A 16,704-nucleotide genomic window follows, 5' to 3' on the forward strand; every position below is an offset into this window, starting at 1 on the left:
TCACCACTCTGTGTGTGTGTGTGTGTGTGTGTGTGTGTGTGTGTGTGTGTGTGTGTGTGTGTGTGTGTGTGTGTGCGTGTGTTGGGATCTTAGTCTAGTGCCAAAAGACAAACATCATCAGAACATTCCACCAGACTACATTTCCCAGGATCTATATCTCATACTGACTCAACTTCCCAATAACAATGCACGTGAATTCCTGGAACGAGTTTCCCGTTTCCCCACCTCTTCAAATTCCATTTTGTAATGCGTCTGGAACAATATAGCTGAGGTAGTTACATGCACGATTGACCAACTGACCGACCAAACAATGATTTCAACAATAATTCTATTTTTAACTTTGTCTCGATTAAAGCTATTGTGACGCAGCATTTTATATACAAAAACATTTCGTCATTCCTCACTGGCAGTTCTCCAGAGACCCCGCCCTCACCTGCAGCCTCTCGATGATGTTCCTGTAATCTTTGGAAGTGGTGAGCGTCGAGTCTCTTCTGGACGTGTTGCGAGCTGACATCCTCCAATTGAGGATGGTTTTCTGAACCACATTGTTGGACTTCACAAACAGGTTGTTCACCTGGCTGTCCAAATCCACCGGGATTGCGATCGCTCTGCTCTTGGCTAAACAAGACAATTGAAAATACAAAGATTAAAATCACAATTCATAAATGGTGAAATCATTTCCTTACGCCTCTGGTTTTTATTTGAAACATACAACAGAGGCCGGAAGTAAAGATAAATTGAAATGGAGTTGTATGAGGTTCATTCCTCAAAGTCTGAATGGCCATGGTCAAAAACTTACCCACATCAGACAGAACCTTAATACAGCTCTCCGCTGAGGCTTTCTGGGCAGGAACGAGCCAGTTACAGTGGTAAACTCTGAAAACCCCCTGCAGGAGCTGTACAAACACAGGCTGCCGGGTCTGGAGAACAAGAAAGCAAAAACAACATGAGAGGAGAGAGAAAAGGATAGAGAGAGAGAGAGATTATATTAGAGAAAGACGAAAGGAGGAAAAACAAAAGAACTAATTATTAATAATAATGGAGAAGCTAAAAGGAAACTTCTGATGGACACCATCAAAAGATTCAGGTTTTTAAGTGAATGAAACATCTCTACATCATTTCTGGTTTCTATATCTTTCTGGTTTTTAATTTTGAAACAAAGCAGTATGGGGTTCCAGGTTCAATAGATGTTAAAGCATCAGACTCAAAAGTCTATATGTTGGTTAAAGTACTTTTGTTAATTATTACACACAAAAATGTGCATATTTGAGGGTTACATCCCTCAAAATTTAAAATTTTCCTTTAACTCTAATTTAACTAGTTTTGACTAAATGAACGCTTGGTTATATGTTGCCAACATAATTCCTGTAATTTTTTAAAGAAAAATATATTTTTATTAAGCAGGGATGTATTATATTAATCAAAAGTGACTGTAAAGACATGTATGGTGTTATAATAGATTTCCATTTCAAATAAATGCTGACATGAATCCTAAAAAAAAAAATTATATCACGGTTTTCACAAAAATATTAAGCAGAACAACATTGATCATAATATGATTATTTTTTTCTTGAGCAGCAAATCAGCATATTAGGATGATTTCTGAAGAATCATGTAGACTGGAGTAACGATGCTGACAATTCAGCTTCATCATTACAGGAATAAATTATATTGTAAAATATTAAATTAAATATATTCAAATAGAATATATATATATATATATATATATATATATATATATTTTTTTTTTTTATTTATTTTTTTTTATATAATGTAACATATAATTAATAAAATACAAATAATTAGTATTAAATAATTTATACAATCTTAGCTAATATTTATTTTAAAAGAAAATATTGGATATATTAATATTTATTTTAAATATAATATTTACATTTTTTAACCATGTGCAAATATTTTATATATTTTTTATAAATAAATATATGACTTAAGTGTAAAAATATTTCACAATATTACCATTTTTATAGAATTTTTAATTAAATAAATGCCTTGGTATTTCTTGGTATGCATTTCAAAAACATTACTGACCCCAAACATTTTAACTGTCTAACCTTAGTAAAGCTAGTAGAATTACTGCACATGCACTGCTATCAATAGAGATTAACTTGCATTAAACCTGACGCATGTCTCTAAAAACTTTGTATAAAAATGTATACAACCAAATTTGTGGACATTTTTCTATTTTTATTACAGATATATAGGTTAACAAAGTATGATGCATTAACACCTCAAGTGACAGAAACAACACATCTTACCACCAACACAATGGGTGAGAACCCAACAACACTCACAAGAAAAATGCGCAGAGCTAAGTGGAAGGATGACATGTTTACCACGCTACATTTGTGAGACTGGTTCAAATGCTTTCTGGACAACTAGACTAGTACGCACAAGGGGCTTAATTGTGAAAAAAGTCTGATCTAGTTTCCCACTCAAACACGATGCCTAGACAAGAGTCTAACCCAAACTACGTCACCACATTCCATGTGCAACCACTGTGAAGTCATTACAAATCTGTACCTCAGTAATTTTGCTTAAAATGGAGGCCTGTCACAACAAAGAGAGATGTGAGAGATCAGAGAAGGAAGCTGTCATGAAGCAACACTTCCAGGAAAGAATGAATGGGGTTTAGGGTCGATACACGACATAGTATTAGGAGGTACTTCCTACTTTACAACTGCAGACTAAAGTAATTATATATCATACATATATATCACATTTTTCTGTATCTGCACTAGTCAAAGTAAACCAGACATTTAAAATGCTACAAGGATTTTAATATGAAATAAAATTTCCATTCAAAGATTCTATTCAATCCGAATATCCTAAAAATCATGGTTAAGCAGAAACACTATTAAGCAGCAACTGTTTTCAACATTGATAACAGTAAGAAATCTTAAAAAGATTTCTGAAAAATCATGTGGCACGGAGGACTGAAGCAAAAATTTCCGCTTTGCCATCACAGGAATATATTACATTTTCATATGTTAAAATAGAAATCAATGCAGCCTTGCTGAGCAATAGTGACTTCTTTCAAGAACATAAAAATGGTAGTGTAAATATATATGTATATATACAGTAATATTAAAATATATAATAATATATAGAGATTATATGCTATGAATTACATCGAATTAGTAACTTTATAATTGTACCAAATTCTTAAATGATCATGTTTTCAATTTCTACGCTTATGCTTAATGCATTTTCTAAGAAATTATATTTAATGGCTATTTAATCCCTAATAAAATAAAGAAAACAAAGCCCATTATTGGAGACTCATTAATTCATGAGAATACATTTCTTTTTCTAATTACTCTTATATGCATTATTGCATTACTGTAATATCAAAATAATTGATACTACAGTATATCATTTAAATTGGATTTATTCATCATAGTAGTAGTTTTTTATCGAAAATTTGAGATGTAATAATGTCACAAAATGTCTGTCTTTATGCAAGATTCAACCCATTTTGACCTGTATAAACAAACAGTAAACTTTACTTTATAGTTACAAGCTATTTAAAACCAAACTAACTAAATCTCAGTACGTACAGATACAGTACCATTCATGTGATTTCTTTAACCTGCAGAAAGCAAAGTCAGACAGGCTACTTGGAAAGACGGTTAATAGTAAAAGACCAGGTTTTCCAAGAAAACTGTCAGTCTCCACAGCCACCAGCGCTCTACAAACATACAGTACACACGCTATGTGGAGTATCTGTGGAGCCCTAGTTTGTCACATTGCGAAATGGAGATGTGGGAAGTCTGTATGTGTTGATGTGCAAGAGCATGAGAGAAGAGAGTACTTGGAAAGCTCTGACCAGTGCGTCAGTCGCCAGTGGTCAGGCCGATTCTTAAGAAACCTGCAAGTGTGATGAAACCGCCTGAATTTCTATAGATCCTACGGGTCTCACAAAAGGCACTGGCAGGTTCGAGCTAGAGAAGGGGAGGGGCTTTTACAGATACTTACGTACATATGACGCGCCACCTGAGCGAGGAAGAGGTGAAAAGGGTTAAGATATTATCTGGAGGGTTCATTTTCCTATGTATAAAGATAACGGTGTATTTACTTCAAAGAAATCAATCCGCTGTAGAAACTGAAGAAGGTGGTAAACCAAAATTGAACTGAAACTGAGAATGACATATACTTAACTTGTGCAAATATCTCATGAATATTTCAGTATATAATGCTGTATTGGGGGTCATTACCTGTAAACTAGTGCTCTGGTCGGAGAAAGGGGAACTGAAAAATGTCGTCACAATACTCATCACGGTTTCTGTCACGTAGCGTTCTAACGTCATGTCAGCATGTTTGCGGTCACTTGTATTGTTGCAGACCTGTATGCAAAACAAGCATACAGAATAAACAGAATTATTGTGGCCTTGAGTCATTTGCTTCAGTAAGCACAGTCAGAACTTACACTGATTCAGCCCTTTCCTGCACCAAAAAAATAAAAAAAGTCAGATCAACTGCAGATGTCCAGGCATCATATAAATAAAACCCCATATCATACCACAAATAATGAATCACTCCTACTTCACTTTAAACAAAAAAACCCCACAGGCAATCAACAACAATTAGACAATGTTAGTTGCACACTGGCAAGCGACAAATTGGTACTTTTTGGTACTTTACATCGAAACGATTCATTGGGGTTGAGAAAAATCCCTGAATTGGCTTCCATTACCCTGCATATGTCAACCAGAAAGTTCTCAAAGAGCTTCCACATGTGGTTGCTGGTGTAGATCTCCTTCATTTCGACCTCTGTGTCCACGTAGCAATGGTTCAGGAAGTTGATATAAGCAATTTTGACCTAAAAAAAAAAAAGAACAGTATACACACAATATAAATACTAAAAATTTAATTAATTTAGATTTATTTAATTGTTATGTATTTAAATAATCTAACTGAATTACATTTCTAAAATATATAATTTAATAGTTTTTTTTATAAAAATGTAAATTAACTTAATTGAGGTTTTATGTAATAAAATCGAATTAATAAAAATTTAATTAAATTACAGTTTTATGAGTTGAAATAATGCAACTGCTTTAAAAAAAAAAAAAAAAAAAGATTTTTTTACAAAAATGATTTAAATTAAGTTTTATGTATAAAAATAGAATAATTTAAAAAATGTAAATAAATTACATTATTTATGTTCTATGCATGTAAAATATCTAATGGTATTAAAATAAAATAAAAAAAAACTAAATTAATTTTTAATTAAATTTGTATACATTAGAACAGAACTAATAAAAAATTTAATTACATTTATTTATTTAAGTTTTATGTATTAAAATAATCTAACTGAATGAATTACTGAATTAACTAACATGATTAATTAAATATATCTCCCATAACTACCGAATAAATAATTTTAGCTGCTTCTTATTACTTTAGACAATGTGTGTGTGTGGGGGGGGCGGGTTTGGCATTGAGTAAAAAAGGTTGAAATCTACTAATTTATGGAATATGTGTTGGAATGCGTTATGGAATTATGGAAAAGTGGAATATTCTTCCACTTACAGGAACAGACCATCTGACCAATGTAAAGCAACCAAGTGGAGTTTGTTTTGTTTAATGATACCACAGTATCACAATGTTGCAGAAAAAATGATGTGGCATGAAGCTGTAGACCACTGACCTCAGGGATGCAGTCTTTGTGCGTAACCACACGGACGATATCATCCAATGGCAGTAGGGAGTTGCACTTGATCTCGGTGTAGACGTTTTTGCCCTCCGTGCAGACAGCCAGCAGCTCCACCAGGTGGATGTGGTACATGAGGGCGCTGTTTTCATCCATCCGTTCACGCTCCGAACGCATCATCTGGACCAGAGTCTGGAAGGAGGCCCGGTCATTATAAAAGACCAGCACGTCCTCTCCAGAGTTCACCAACTGCAGAAAAATTTGATTCATGTTAAATCACAGTCACAATTACCAAAAGCAAACGTAACTTCAGCACATCAACCACCCACCTCGGCCATTACAATATCCTGGCATTTTTTGATAAATTTGTTCTCAGCCTTGACGATGGTCTGCAGGAACTTCAGGTACTGCACGTGTCTGCCGTGGGTCTCGATGCAGTGGACAAAATGCTGTACAACACGCTCGTTCATCTCACTGCACAGCTGAAAGTTGTTCATGAATATGTGCTGCATGGTGATGGCCTCTAGGATCTACAGATGACAAAAAAAAATCTGATATATGTAGATGAAATTACAGTTTACAAACAAACACTCTGAGGTGACTTCCTGGTTGTTCTAGCACACCAGAAAAGAGGTGATATAAATTAGAGCTTCATTCAAAATCGAGCAAGAAGTGGTGCATGTGTGATGCTGAAACACCACGTTTTACAAAGATTATTGTTTTCATTCACAAAGCAAAACCATTAGGACCAACACAAATTCAAAATGATCTAACAATGATTTATATGAACAAGAGCGCGACAGACATTCTAACAGGACTCTGTCCTGCCAAAGTTATTATTATTATTATTATTATAATTATTACACCACCAGTAAGCTCGTTTTGATATCTTTGATCATCATGAAGATATAGTTTTTGGCCTTTCCTCAACCCTGTTTAATATTAAATATGCACATTTTAAATATAATTGTTTTGAAAAATAAAATTTTGTATCCAAAAAGCAAAAGTAAATATATTTAGTTAATTAAAAGATTTGAAGTAGTGTCTCCAGGTCATTCATCAACCTTATAAAAATCATATTTATACATAGACAAAAAATATAAATAAATAAACGTGTGTATTCAACAACATATTACAGTACGACAAATTCATATATACATATACATATATATATATATATATATATACACACACATATATATCATTTATTTACTTATTTTTGATAATTTCTCATTTTAATGGTTTATATTTCCATCCCCTACAGTTATACATGTTAAACAAAATCTGATGTTCAAACCTCTATCCAATCATTAACTTTACAGTGAAAAGTGGCAGAAAACACTGTATGAACAAAGAGTAAAGAACATCAATTTGCTGTGAGGAGTCTGAGATCTAACATCCAAAAAATAAATAAATATGCTGTGGTGAATACCTAATAATAATATATGAAGAAATTTTAAATGAAATGTAATTGCATTTTATGACTAACCTAACAATACCCAAACAGCGTAATTACCACATCATGATGTCATGATGATGAACTCTGAATCATCATAATGATATTTTAAGATTTAAGATGTAGCAATATGGAAACCGAGAACATCCATCAGTGTCACCGCCCCGCACCTGACACTCATCCAGAGTGATGAAGCACAGCTACCCTGATGTGTGTGAGATGGAGAGCTCACCCCAGGGTTGAGGAACAGGTTGATGTGTTTGTGGAGCAGAGCCTGGTTCTGCTGGTTGCCTGTGCAGAAGTTCTGAAGAAACTCGTGAGCCAGTTTCATGATCTCTTGCATTCGGACATCCTCACCCTGCGAAAATGAACATGCACACTTTTTTTTTTTTTGGAGTGAGAAAATATTTATACCTGTTCATATCTTAAAGTAAACAAGTGATACTAAAAAAGATTTATAAAAAATAAAAAATTAAATACAACGTGGCTCGAATAGAATGCCTTCACAATAATGATTTTTAAGGAAAGTAATAACTAATAATACATCCATTATTGAGACATTTAATTCAGATAAATAACTGCTCTGAATGATTCACAAGTGTTTTTATTCACTAAAAAGAAAAAAACTCATAGAAGTCATTCATTCAAGAAATGGACTACACTGGATGAGTTGCATTTTTGATTCACTAAAAAGAATTAGACCATAAGAGTGATCCATTCAAGAATCAGACTATACTGGCAGAATTATTTGTTTTTAATCTATTAAAAATATCAGATCACAACAGTCATTCATTCATTCAAAAAAAAAAATTAGACTAAACTGGCCAATCTGCATGTTTTCGAATCACTGATTTAAAAACTGAAATACACTGGTTGCATTGCATGTTTTGATTCAGTAAAGAGAACCAGAAAATAAAGAGTCATATATTCAAGAAGCAGACTATTCTGGTCACAGTGGTTTTTGATTCACTAAAAAGAACTGATTCATAGGAGTGATTCAGTCAGGAATCACACTACACTGGGCACATGACATGTTTTTGATTCACTTGAAAGATTTGAATTTTAAGAGTCATTCACTCAAGAATCGAATAAACTGGTCGTGTTGCATATTTCTGATTCACTAAAAAGAACTGATTCATAGGAGAAATTCAGTCAGGAATCACACTACACTAGGCGCATTACATGTTTTTGATTCACTAAAAAGACCTGATTCATAGGAGTGATTCAGTCAGGAATCACACTACACTAGGCGCATTACATGTTTTTGATTCACTAAAAAGACCTGATTCATAGGAGTGATTCAGTCAGGAATCACACTACACTAGGCGCATTACATGTTTTTGATTCACTTGAAAGATGTGAATTTTAAGAGTCATTCATTCAAGAATCGAATAAACTGGTCGTGTTGCATATTTCTGATTCACTAAAAAGAACTGATTCATAGGAGTAATTCAGTCAGGAATCACACTACACTGGACACATTACATGTTTTTGATTCACTTGAAAGATGTGCATTTTAAGAGTCATTCATTCAAGAATCGAATAAACTGGTCATGTTGCATGTTTTTGATTCACTAAAAAGAACTGATTCATAGGAGTGACTCAGTCAGGAATCACACTACACTAGGCACATTACATGTTTTTGATTCACTTGAAAGATGTGAATTTTAAGAGTCATTCATTCAAGAATCGAATAAACTGGTCGTGTTGTATGTTTTTGATTCACTAAAAAGAACCGGATCATAGGAATCATTTATTCAGAAATCAGACTTCTCTGATGGAATTCAGAGTTGTGGAATTGCTGAATAGCAGGTATTTTAGTATAGTTTTCCACCCGCATCAGCTGAAGAATGAATATTCGAGAAGCATTAACACACCCATAAGTCATAAAAATAATTTTGCGAGTACCAAACTCATATACTGCACCTTCTCATAAGGGATCTGCAGCAGTTCAAGCACCACTGAATGAGCTCCCATGTTCCTCAACAGCCTCTGCTGCTGTTTCTTACTCTTCTTCCCTGATGGTCCTTCCTGTACACACAGTTTGCTGAGACGCAAGAGGATCTAGAGACAGAAAGACAAACAGATGATGAGCTGAAGAGGAGAAAACGGAGTGAATGAACACTGTTTATCAAAGCAGGTCAATCTGCAACAGCTGTTAACGCTGTTTCATGTGGTACTCATGCTCTAGTCGTACACTTCAGCACTGGTTAATTAGATCTTTTGTTAAAGAGGCTACATAATTAGCGTTGCTATTCTTTATAGTGCTTGGATGCATTAACTACTTCAGACATTCAACACTACCTCATAATGCTGAATGATCATGTGTGTGAAGTATGTGAATGACACTTTACCTCCTTCACATCTCTGTAATTGTCACTGCCATTTCCGTCTGTCTTTTTTTTGCCTGAACCAGAGTCCTTCTAAATAAAGAGAAGACACAGACTAAATAAAGCATGAATGTTGTATTCCATTCAAATAATAATGGCTATTATGTATGAACGACCGCCTCAGGAAAAAAAAAAAGGTAATTGTGAAATAAGGTTAAAAAAATAGAAAGCGAGACATAGAAGTGAGCTATAAGGTTTAAATTATGAGAAAAAAGGTAAAAATGATCCCTTTCTTTTTTTTCCACATATCTGATATATATGGGGCCTACGAAGTTTTTTGTTAGCAAACAAGCTAAAGTTCAGCTAAATTGTACATTGCTCACAAAAACATAATGATGTAATGTAAGCATCATACAAACTGACAATACATTAATATAGGCCAGATAGTAACTGGGGGTGTCTGTGAAGACCTCTGCCTTAAATAATAAATGTTGCCACCTTCTTTTTGTGGTCAGACTCTGCTGGGAGTCCATCTCCTGCATCCATGCCTTCATCACCCTGTCTCTTGTACACCCAGAGCTCAGATTTTTCCACATTAGATCGCAGCTGGTCAAGGTCTGATTTGATCTGCTTGTAGTTGTCAACATCCTGACTGGTCACTAGAAGTTGAACCTATAGTGAATAAGAAGGAGGGATGCATGAAGAATTAAAATGCAAACAAATGTATGCATTTAAACATCAACAGCCATAAACGGCCTAAAAATGTTCCATGTCAATACCATTCACTAAAGTAACTTACAAAGCCAATATCATTGTGTTAAATACCTGTTTGAAAGCCATGAGCACTTCTTGTCTCTGACTGAAGTGTCTGAAGAGCAAATGCAGCGCTCCAGACACGAGCGGTGGATAGTCGTGCATGGTGAGATGCAGCAGAACCCTCAAAAACGTTCTTCCGCCATGGTCATCAAGATCCAGAGGTGAGTTCTCCTCACTGAGTTCAGGAAAAAACTACGGTTACACACTTACGTGTGTACTCTTACAAAGATTCTTGCACCTTCTTATTCAAGAAGTGAATCCTTACCTTCCACCAAATATTCCTTCTGCTTGTTCTTCAATGTTCTCAAAGTCCAAAGCTGTGAAACACACAGAAACACTCACATAATCTGTAGAACAACTCACGGGTGATAGGGAGCGAGACACACTGCATACCTGGGATACTGTTGGGCCCATCTGCATTTGCAGCTGGCACTGCATCCGTTTGTGTGTTGCTCTCGTCAAACTCACGTTTGAAGATGCAGAGCAAGCAGGAGATCCTGTAGTCCAGTCGTACATTCAGAATAAACTGAACAACAAAAAACACAAGGTTTAGTGATTTACCAGATATAAATCCTATTATACCCTATATATGACTGTTTGGTAAAATAAAATAAAATAAAATAAAATAATGTATTAAAATATATTTTAAGCTAATTCAATTTTTCCATTTCATGTTTCCTTTTTAAATTATGGGTTTTTAATCACCTGTAGGATCTCTATGATCTTCAGTTTGGTGTCCATCACCAGAATGTCTTCCTTCTCTGGTTCTGTCTGGGTCTTCACCACATCACCATCTGGGGGGGTTGTGGGGGTTGTGGGTAAGAATCCGCCTCCTCTTAGGACCACCTGCGTCATCAGCTCCCCAACGCCATGGATGGATTTCATTACATTGCTACCTGTGAGAAACATAACCAACAAATTGTTAAACATTCTCAAATGAATCACATCTACCTGTACAAGTTTTAATGACTGTTTGAAAATCATTCAAAGGACCAACAAAGGATGTTGAGCTTGTACATCTAGAGACTCGAACTGTTATACTATGAGAAAAAGATTACTTTTGGACTCGTCTCCTTTTTCCATTTTGTTGACGGGATAGATGGTACTGACATGAACACAGTCCAAAATGGCCAACAAGATCTTGGTCAAACGCAACAAGTCACTGAAGTTGTAAAAGCCGAAGTAAATAAGGTTTCTTGCTAAATTCACAACCTTAGAAACACAAAAAGTAACAGAAGTGTTAGTCAAGTCCAAAACAACCCACATTCGTCACTCTAGCACATGTTGGACGTGTGACTTACCTCAAAAGTGAGTTTGTTTTTCTCTTTATCAGAGAAAGGAACATTTTGACAAACCACATCTCTGAGGTAGTTCTCCACAAAATCCATAGTAAGCGCAAAGCGCTCTTTTATCTCATCTCTACTGGTTCCATCGTTATCATAACTAAAATCAAAATACAACATTAAATACACTGGGTGGAGACAAAAAATACTACAGAAACCTACAAATAGAAGAACATAGTTTAAAAACACTTCAACGTACTCATCAATAGCGATTTTGGATGGGATCTCAGACCACAGCCTGGCGTATTTCACAGGCATGACCTGTTCCTGCGGGTCACGGTCTACATGCATGTGAAGCATCAGTCGGCAGAAAGAGGCACGGAGGTCATAGGGCAGGTATTCATCTGACATGCAGCGCAGGATCAGGTCCACATCCAGCTGGCCTGATATCTTCTCAATGGCCAAGTACTGGCGGTCCAAACACATCCGTGCAAACAGGTTCAGCTGGTATCTGAGAAAGGATATGAGCCAGGAGACCATGTTACTGAGAGAACTGATGTTTTGACTTGTTTTTATACCATTTTGGACTTGAAAACATTTAATCATCATGTCAGCTATTGGGTTTTGCCCTGATAAACTTTGACCCTTGGCTTATTTCCTGTTGGCTGACCTGTAGTAGCTAATGACCTCCTGGTCCTCTTTCTGGCCTTCTTTAGCATCCAGTGCCAGCTCTCTGATGCTCTTACTCTTGATCTCCTTACCACTGTTCTTCCAAAACAACCACACCTCCTCCTCATCCTCCTCTGACTCCACAGGACCCTCTCCAGACTCGACCTCAAACCGAGACAACACCAGCCTGGGACCAGACAGAGAAATAAAGACTTCAAATGGAACCAGCAACAAACAACTCATTATATCCTAGCATGACAAACAGGCAAAAATAATTAGGAACATTTTGTAAATCTACAATGTGTCAGTGTTTATTTTCAAGATGTTTTTCTTCTTTGAAAACATATTTTTATCATGTGAAGCCTATTAAATGCTCTTAGCCATACAGACAGAGACAGATAATGCCCATCACTGCATTAATTTACTTAAAGGAGGTCACTCGCATTTCAGAGCATTCCTTTTACTTTTCAAATGTGCCACTTAAAACAAACAAACAAATAAGTAAACGCATTTATTAATATTAATTCCTAGTGTTCAAAAGTTTGGGTTCAGTAAATAAAGAAAGAAAGAAATACTTTAATAGAAATTAATATTCAGATGCATTAAATTGATCAAAAGTGAAAGTAAAGACATTTATAATGTTACAAGATATTCTTTTTCAAATAAATGCTGTTTTCTCTTAACTTTCTACAAAAACATTAAACAACTGTTTTTATCATTGATAATAAGAAATGTTTCTTGTGCAGCAAATCAGCATATTAGAATGATTTCTGAAGGATCATGTGACACTGAAGACTGGAGTAATGATGCTGAAAATTCAGCTTTGCATCACAGGAATAGATTACATTTGAAAGCATATTCAAATAGAAAACAATTCTTTTAAATTGTAATATTATTTTAAAATATTACTGTTTTTACTGTATTTTGGATCAAATTAAATGGATCCTGAGACCTAAAAAGTAAAAAAAAAAATCTTACCGGCCACAAACTTTTGAAAGGTTGTTTATACTAACATTAAATAAAAATAATAATGAAATAATTAAAACTAATCTTAGCATCTAATAATTAACTACATAAAGCAATATTGTCACTAAACTCATATTTAATGTAGTGTGAGTCACATTCTCTTTTATGCTCTTTTGTTTTGTTCATGGTTTTCAAAGTCAAACGCAACAAGTCACTGAAGTTGTAAAAGCCGAAGTAAATAAGGTTTCTTGCTAAATTCACAACCTTAGAAACACAAAAAGTAACAGAAGTGTTAGTCAAGTCCAAAACAACCCACATTCGTCACTCTAGCACATGTTGGACGTGTGACTTACCTCAAAAGTGAGTTTGTTTTTCTCTTTATCAGAGAAAGGAACATTTTGACAAACCACATCTCTGAGGTAGTTCTCCACAAAATCCATAGTAAGCGCAAAGCGCTCTTTTATCTCATCTCTACTGGTTCCATCGTTATCATAACTAAAATCAAAATACAACATTAAATACACTGGGTGGAGACAAAAAATACTACAGAAACCTACAAATAGAAGAACATAGTTTAAAAACACTTCAACGTACTCATCAATAGCGATTTTGGATGGGATCTCAGACCACAGCCTGGCGTATTTCACAGGCATGACCTGTTCCTGCGGGTCACGGTCTACATGCATGTGAAGCATCAGTCGGCAGAAAGAGGCACGGAGGTCATAGGGCAGGTATTCATCTGACATGCAGCGCAGGATCAGGTCCACATCCAGCTGGCCTGATATCTTCTCAATGGCCAAGTACTGGCGGTCCAAACACATCCGTGCAAACAGGTTCAGCTGGTATCTGAGAAAGGATATGAGCCAGGAGACCATGTTACTGAGAGAACTGATGTTTTGACTTGTTTTTATACCATTTTGGACTTGAAAACATTTAATCATCATGTCAGCTATTGGGTTTTGCCCTGATAAACTTTGACCCTTGGCTTATTTCCTGTTGGCTGACCTGTAGTAGCTAATGACCTCCTGGTCCTCTTTCTGGCCTTCTTTAGCATCCAGTGCCAGCTCTCTGATGCTCTTACTCTTGATCTCCTTACCACTGTTCTTCCAAAACAACCACACCTCCTCCTCATCCTCCTCTGACTCCACAGGACCCTCTCCAGACTCGACCTCAAACCGAGACAACACCAGCCTGGGACCAGACAGAGAAATAAAGACTTCAAATGGAACCAGCAACAAACAACTCATTATATCCTAGCATGACAAACAGGCAAAAATAATTAGGAACATTTTGTAAATCTACAATGTGTCAGTGTTTATTTTCAAGATGTTTTTCTTCTTTGAAAACATATTTTTATCATGTGAAGCCTATTAAATGCTCTTAGCCATACAGACAGAGACAGATAATGCCCATCACTGCATTAATTTACTTAAAGGAGGTCACTCGCATTTCAGAGCATTCCTTTTACTTTTCAAATGTGCCACTTAAAACAAACAAACAAATAAGTAAACGCATTTATTAATATTAATTCCTAGTGTTCAAAAGTTTGGGTTCAGTAAATAAAGAAAGAAAGAAATACTTTAATAGAAATTAATATTCAGATGCATTAAATTGATCAAAAGTGAAAGTAAAGACATTTATAATGTTACAAGATATTCTTTTTCAAATAAATGCTGTTTTCTCTTAACTTTCTACAAAAACATTAAACAACTGTTTTTATCATTGATAATAAGAAATGTTTCTTGTGCAGCAAATCAGCATATTAGAATGATTTCTGAAGGATCATGTGACACTGAAGACTGGAGTAATGATGCTGAAAATTCAGCTTTGCATCACAGGAATAGATTACATTTGAAAGCATATTCAAATAGAAAACAATTCTTTTAAATTGTAATATTATTTTAAAATATTACTGTTTTTACTGTATTTTGGATCAAATTAAATGGATCCTGAGACCTAAAAAGTAAAAAAAAAAATCTTACCGGCCACAAACTTTTGAAAGGTTGTTTATACTAACATTAAATAAAAATAATAATGAAATAATTAAAACTAATCTTAGCATCTAATAATTAACTACATAAAGCAATATTGTCACTAAACTCATATTTAATGTAGTGTGAGTCACATTCTCTTTTATGCTCTTTTGTTTTGTTCATGGTTTTCAAACATGTCTCACTTGGTCTCTATAAGGATGTCAGCATTGGCGGGATTCAGCACCGCATTACAGATCAGCTCCTGAGTCACCGGGATGGACTTGTTCATGGACACACACAGATCGGACAGGTAGTCCAAAAACCTAAACATAAACAGCACATGGATACATGTCAGACTTCTATCTCTCTTTCTTGGCACTTATATACAGTGAGCAAAAAGTTTTGGTATTGCTCTCAAACTTTTGGAAAAGCTCTTTTGTCTTTGCAGTACACTCTCTCCCACCTTGGTTCACGGTTTTTCCTCACAAGGCTGACAAACGTGTCAATTTCTGCCGCCGTGATGTGCTTCTCCAAGAGTTTGCGGTTGTTGTGGAGGAGAGCCGTTATTGTGTCTTCGGCCAACACGTCGTAGCCGATCTGTTTCTGCATGAAGCGGAACTGCTTGGCAATGTATTCCTGGACAAAGGGCACAAAGAGACAAAGTGACTCATTCTGTACTTTCATTCACCAGACCTGCCACCCATTCTCTTATAGAACCAGTTTTGATAAACAAAAATAACAAATAAAATAAACACATTTACATGAGGATAAAGGATGAATCCATAAAAAAATTGTAAGGATGGTATTGTAGCGTCTGGACCAATCAGACACCATTTTTCATTTGATTTAACAAATCAATTATTCATTAGATTAACAAATCGTCACAGTCCCCTAGGTCTATGAGGTTGAAGGTTGAACCAGAGATGCTCCGATGTCGGCTTGTGTTTCGGCAGACCAACCTGGTTCTTCCTGTAGTCCTGCTGTGAATGTCGCAGCACACGGTAACACAACCTGCAGATGTGCCTGAAGGGTGCGTGTCTCTGGTCACTCAGCTCCTCCAGACGCAACATGGGCCCATCACCACCGTCTGTGAATGGGGCCTGAAGCAGCTTGAAGATCTGTTGATGGAGAAAGTAAAGAGACTGGAATGAATACTACAACTGGTGTATCTACACTCTTAAATATAAGCGTTCTTTATTGGGATCAATGAAATATAAGTGTTCTTTATTGGGATCTATGGTTGTTCCATGAAGAATGGTCACCATGCTTGGAAGCTTTCCATTGCACAGAATGTTCTGTATAGTAGAAAAAGGTTCTTCAGATTATTTAAATATTTTTAACACTAAGAAAAATATTTTCTTTTAAGAACTGTTCGCTGAAAAGTTCTTTGTAGAACCAAAAATGGTTCTTCTGTGGCATCATTGTGGAAAAACCTCTTTTGGAACCTTAATTTTTAAAACTGTATTCCATCCAGTTATGGTTTATGGAAAAAAAATCATTCTGACCAAAAAAGTTAAAGGGGTCCTATTATGCTCTT

At 35.5% G+C, this 16,704-nt stretch overlaps 1 protein-coding gene across 1 annotated transcript in view; it reads right to left on the minus strand.

Moving 5' to 3' along the window:
* Window positions 1–16,285, minus strand: part of LOC107573079 (inositol 1,4,5-trisphosphate receptor type 1-like) — a gene marked incomplete at its 5' end in the record, with an annotated part of 94,693 nt that extends 78,408 nt beyond the window's left edge. The window contains 23 exons of the mRNA XM_016259518.1: window positions 434–618; window positions 800–920; window positions 2,542–2,568; window positions 3,997–4,014; window positions 4,236–4,364; window positions 4,715–4,840; window positions 5,672–5,923; window positions 6,004–6,204; window positions 7,363–7,488; window positions 9,057–9,194; window positions 9,485–9,553; window positions 9,959–10,132; window positions 10,286–10,451; window positions 10,542–10,593; window positions 10,670–10,802; window positions 10,982–11,172; window positions 11,335–11,488; window positions 13,548–13,689; window positions 13,789–14,040; window positions 14,200–14,385; window positions 15,371–15,490; window positions 15,631–15,803; window positions 16,127–16,285. Of these exons, the coding sequence (XP_016115004.1) occupies window positions 434–618; window positions 800–920; window positions 2,542–2,568; window positions 3,997–4,014; window positions 4,236–4,364; window positions 4,715–4,840; window positions 5,672–5,923; window positions 6,004–6,204; window positions 7,363–7,488; window positions 9,057–9,194; window positions 9,485–9,553; window positions 9,959–10,132; window positions 10,286–10,451; window positions 10,542–10,593; window positions 10,670–10,802; window positions 10,982–11,172; window positions 11,335–11,488; window positions 13,548–13,689; window positions 13,789–14,040; window positions 14,200–14,385; window positions 15,371–15,490; window positions 15,631–15,803; window positions 16,127–16,285 (3,294 nt within the window). The remainder of the gene's footprint in view (window positions 1–433; window positions 619–799; window positions 921–2,541; window positions 2,569–3,996; window positions 4,015–4,235; window positions 4,365–4,714; window positions 4,841–5,671; window positions 5,924–6,003; window positions 6,205–7,362; window positions 7,489–9,056; window positions 9,195–9,484; window positions 9,554–9,958; window positions 10,133–10,285; window positions 10,452–10,541; window positions 10,594–10,669; window positions 10,803–10,981; window positions 11,173–11,334; window positions 11,489–13,547; window positions 13,690–13,788; window positions 14,041–14,199; window positions 14,386–15,370; window positions 15,491–15,630; window positions 15,804–16,126) is intronic.
* Window positions 16,286–16,704: the final 419 nt, after the last annotated feature.

This window comes from Sinocyclocheilus grahami, unplaced genomic scaffold (genome assembly GCF_001515645.1).
Source record: "Sinocyclocheilus grahami isolate Dianchi unplaced genomic scaffold, SAMN03320097.WGS_v1.1 scaffold1863.1, whole genome shotgun sequence".
Classification (NCBI taxonomy): domain Eukaryota; kingdom Metazoa; phylum Chordata; class Actinopteri; order Cypriniformes; family Cyprinidae; genus Sinocyclocheilus; species Sinocyclocheilus grahami.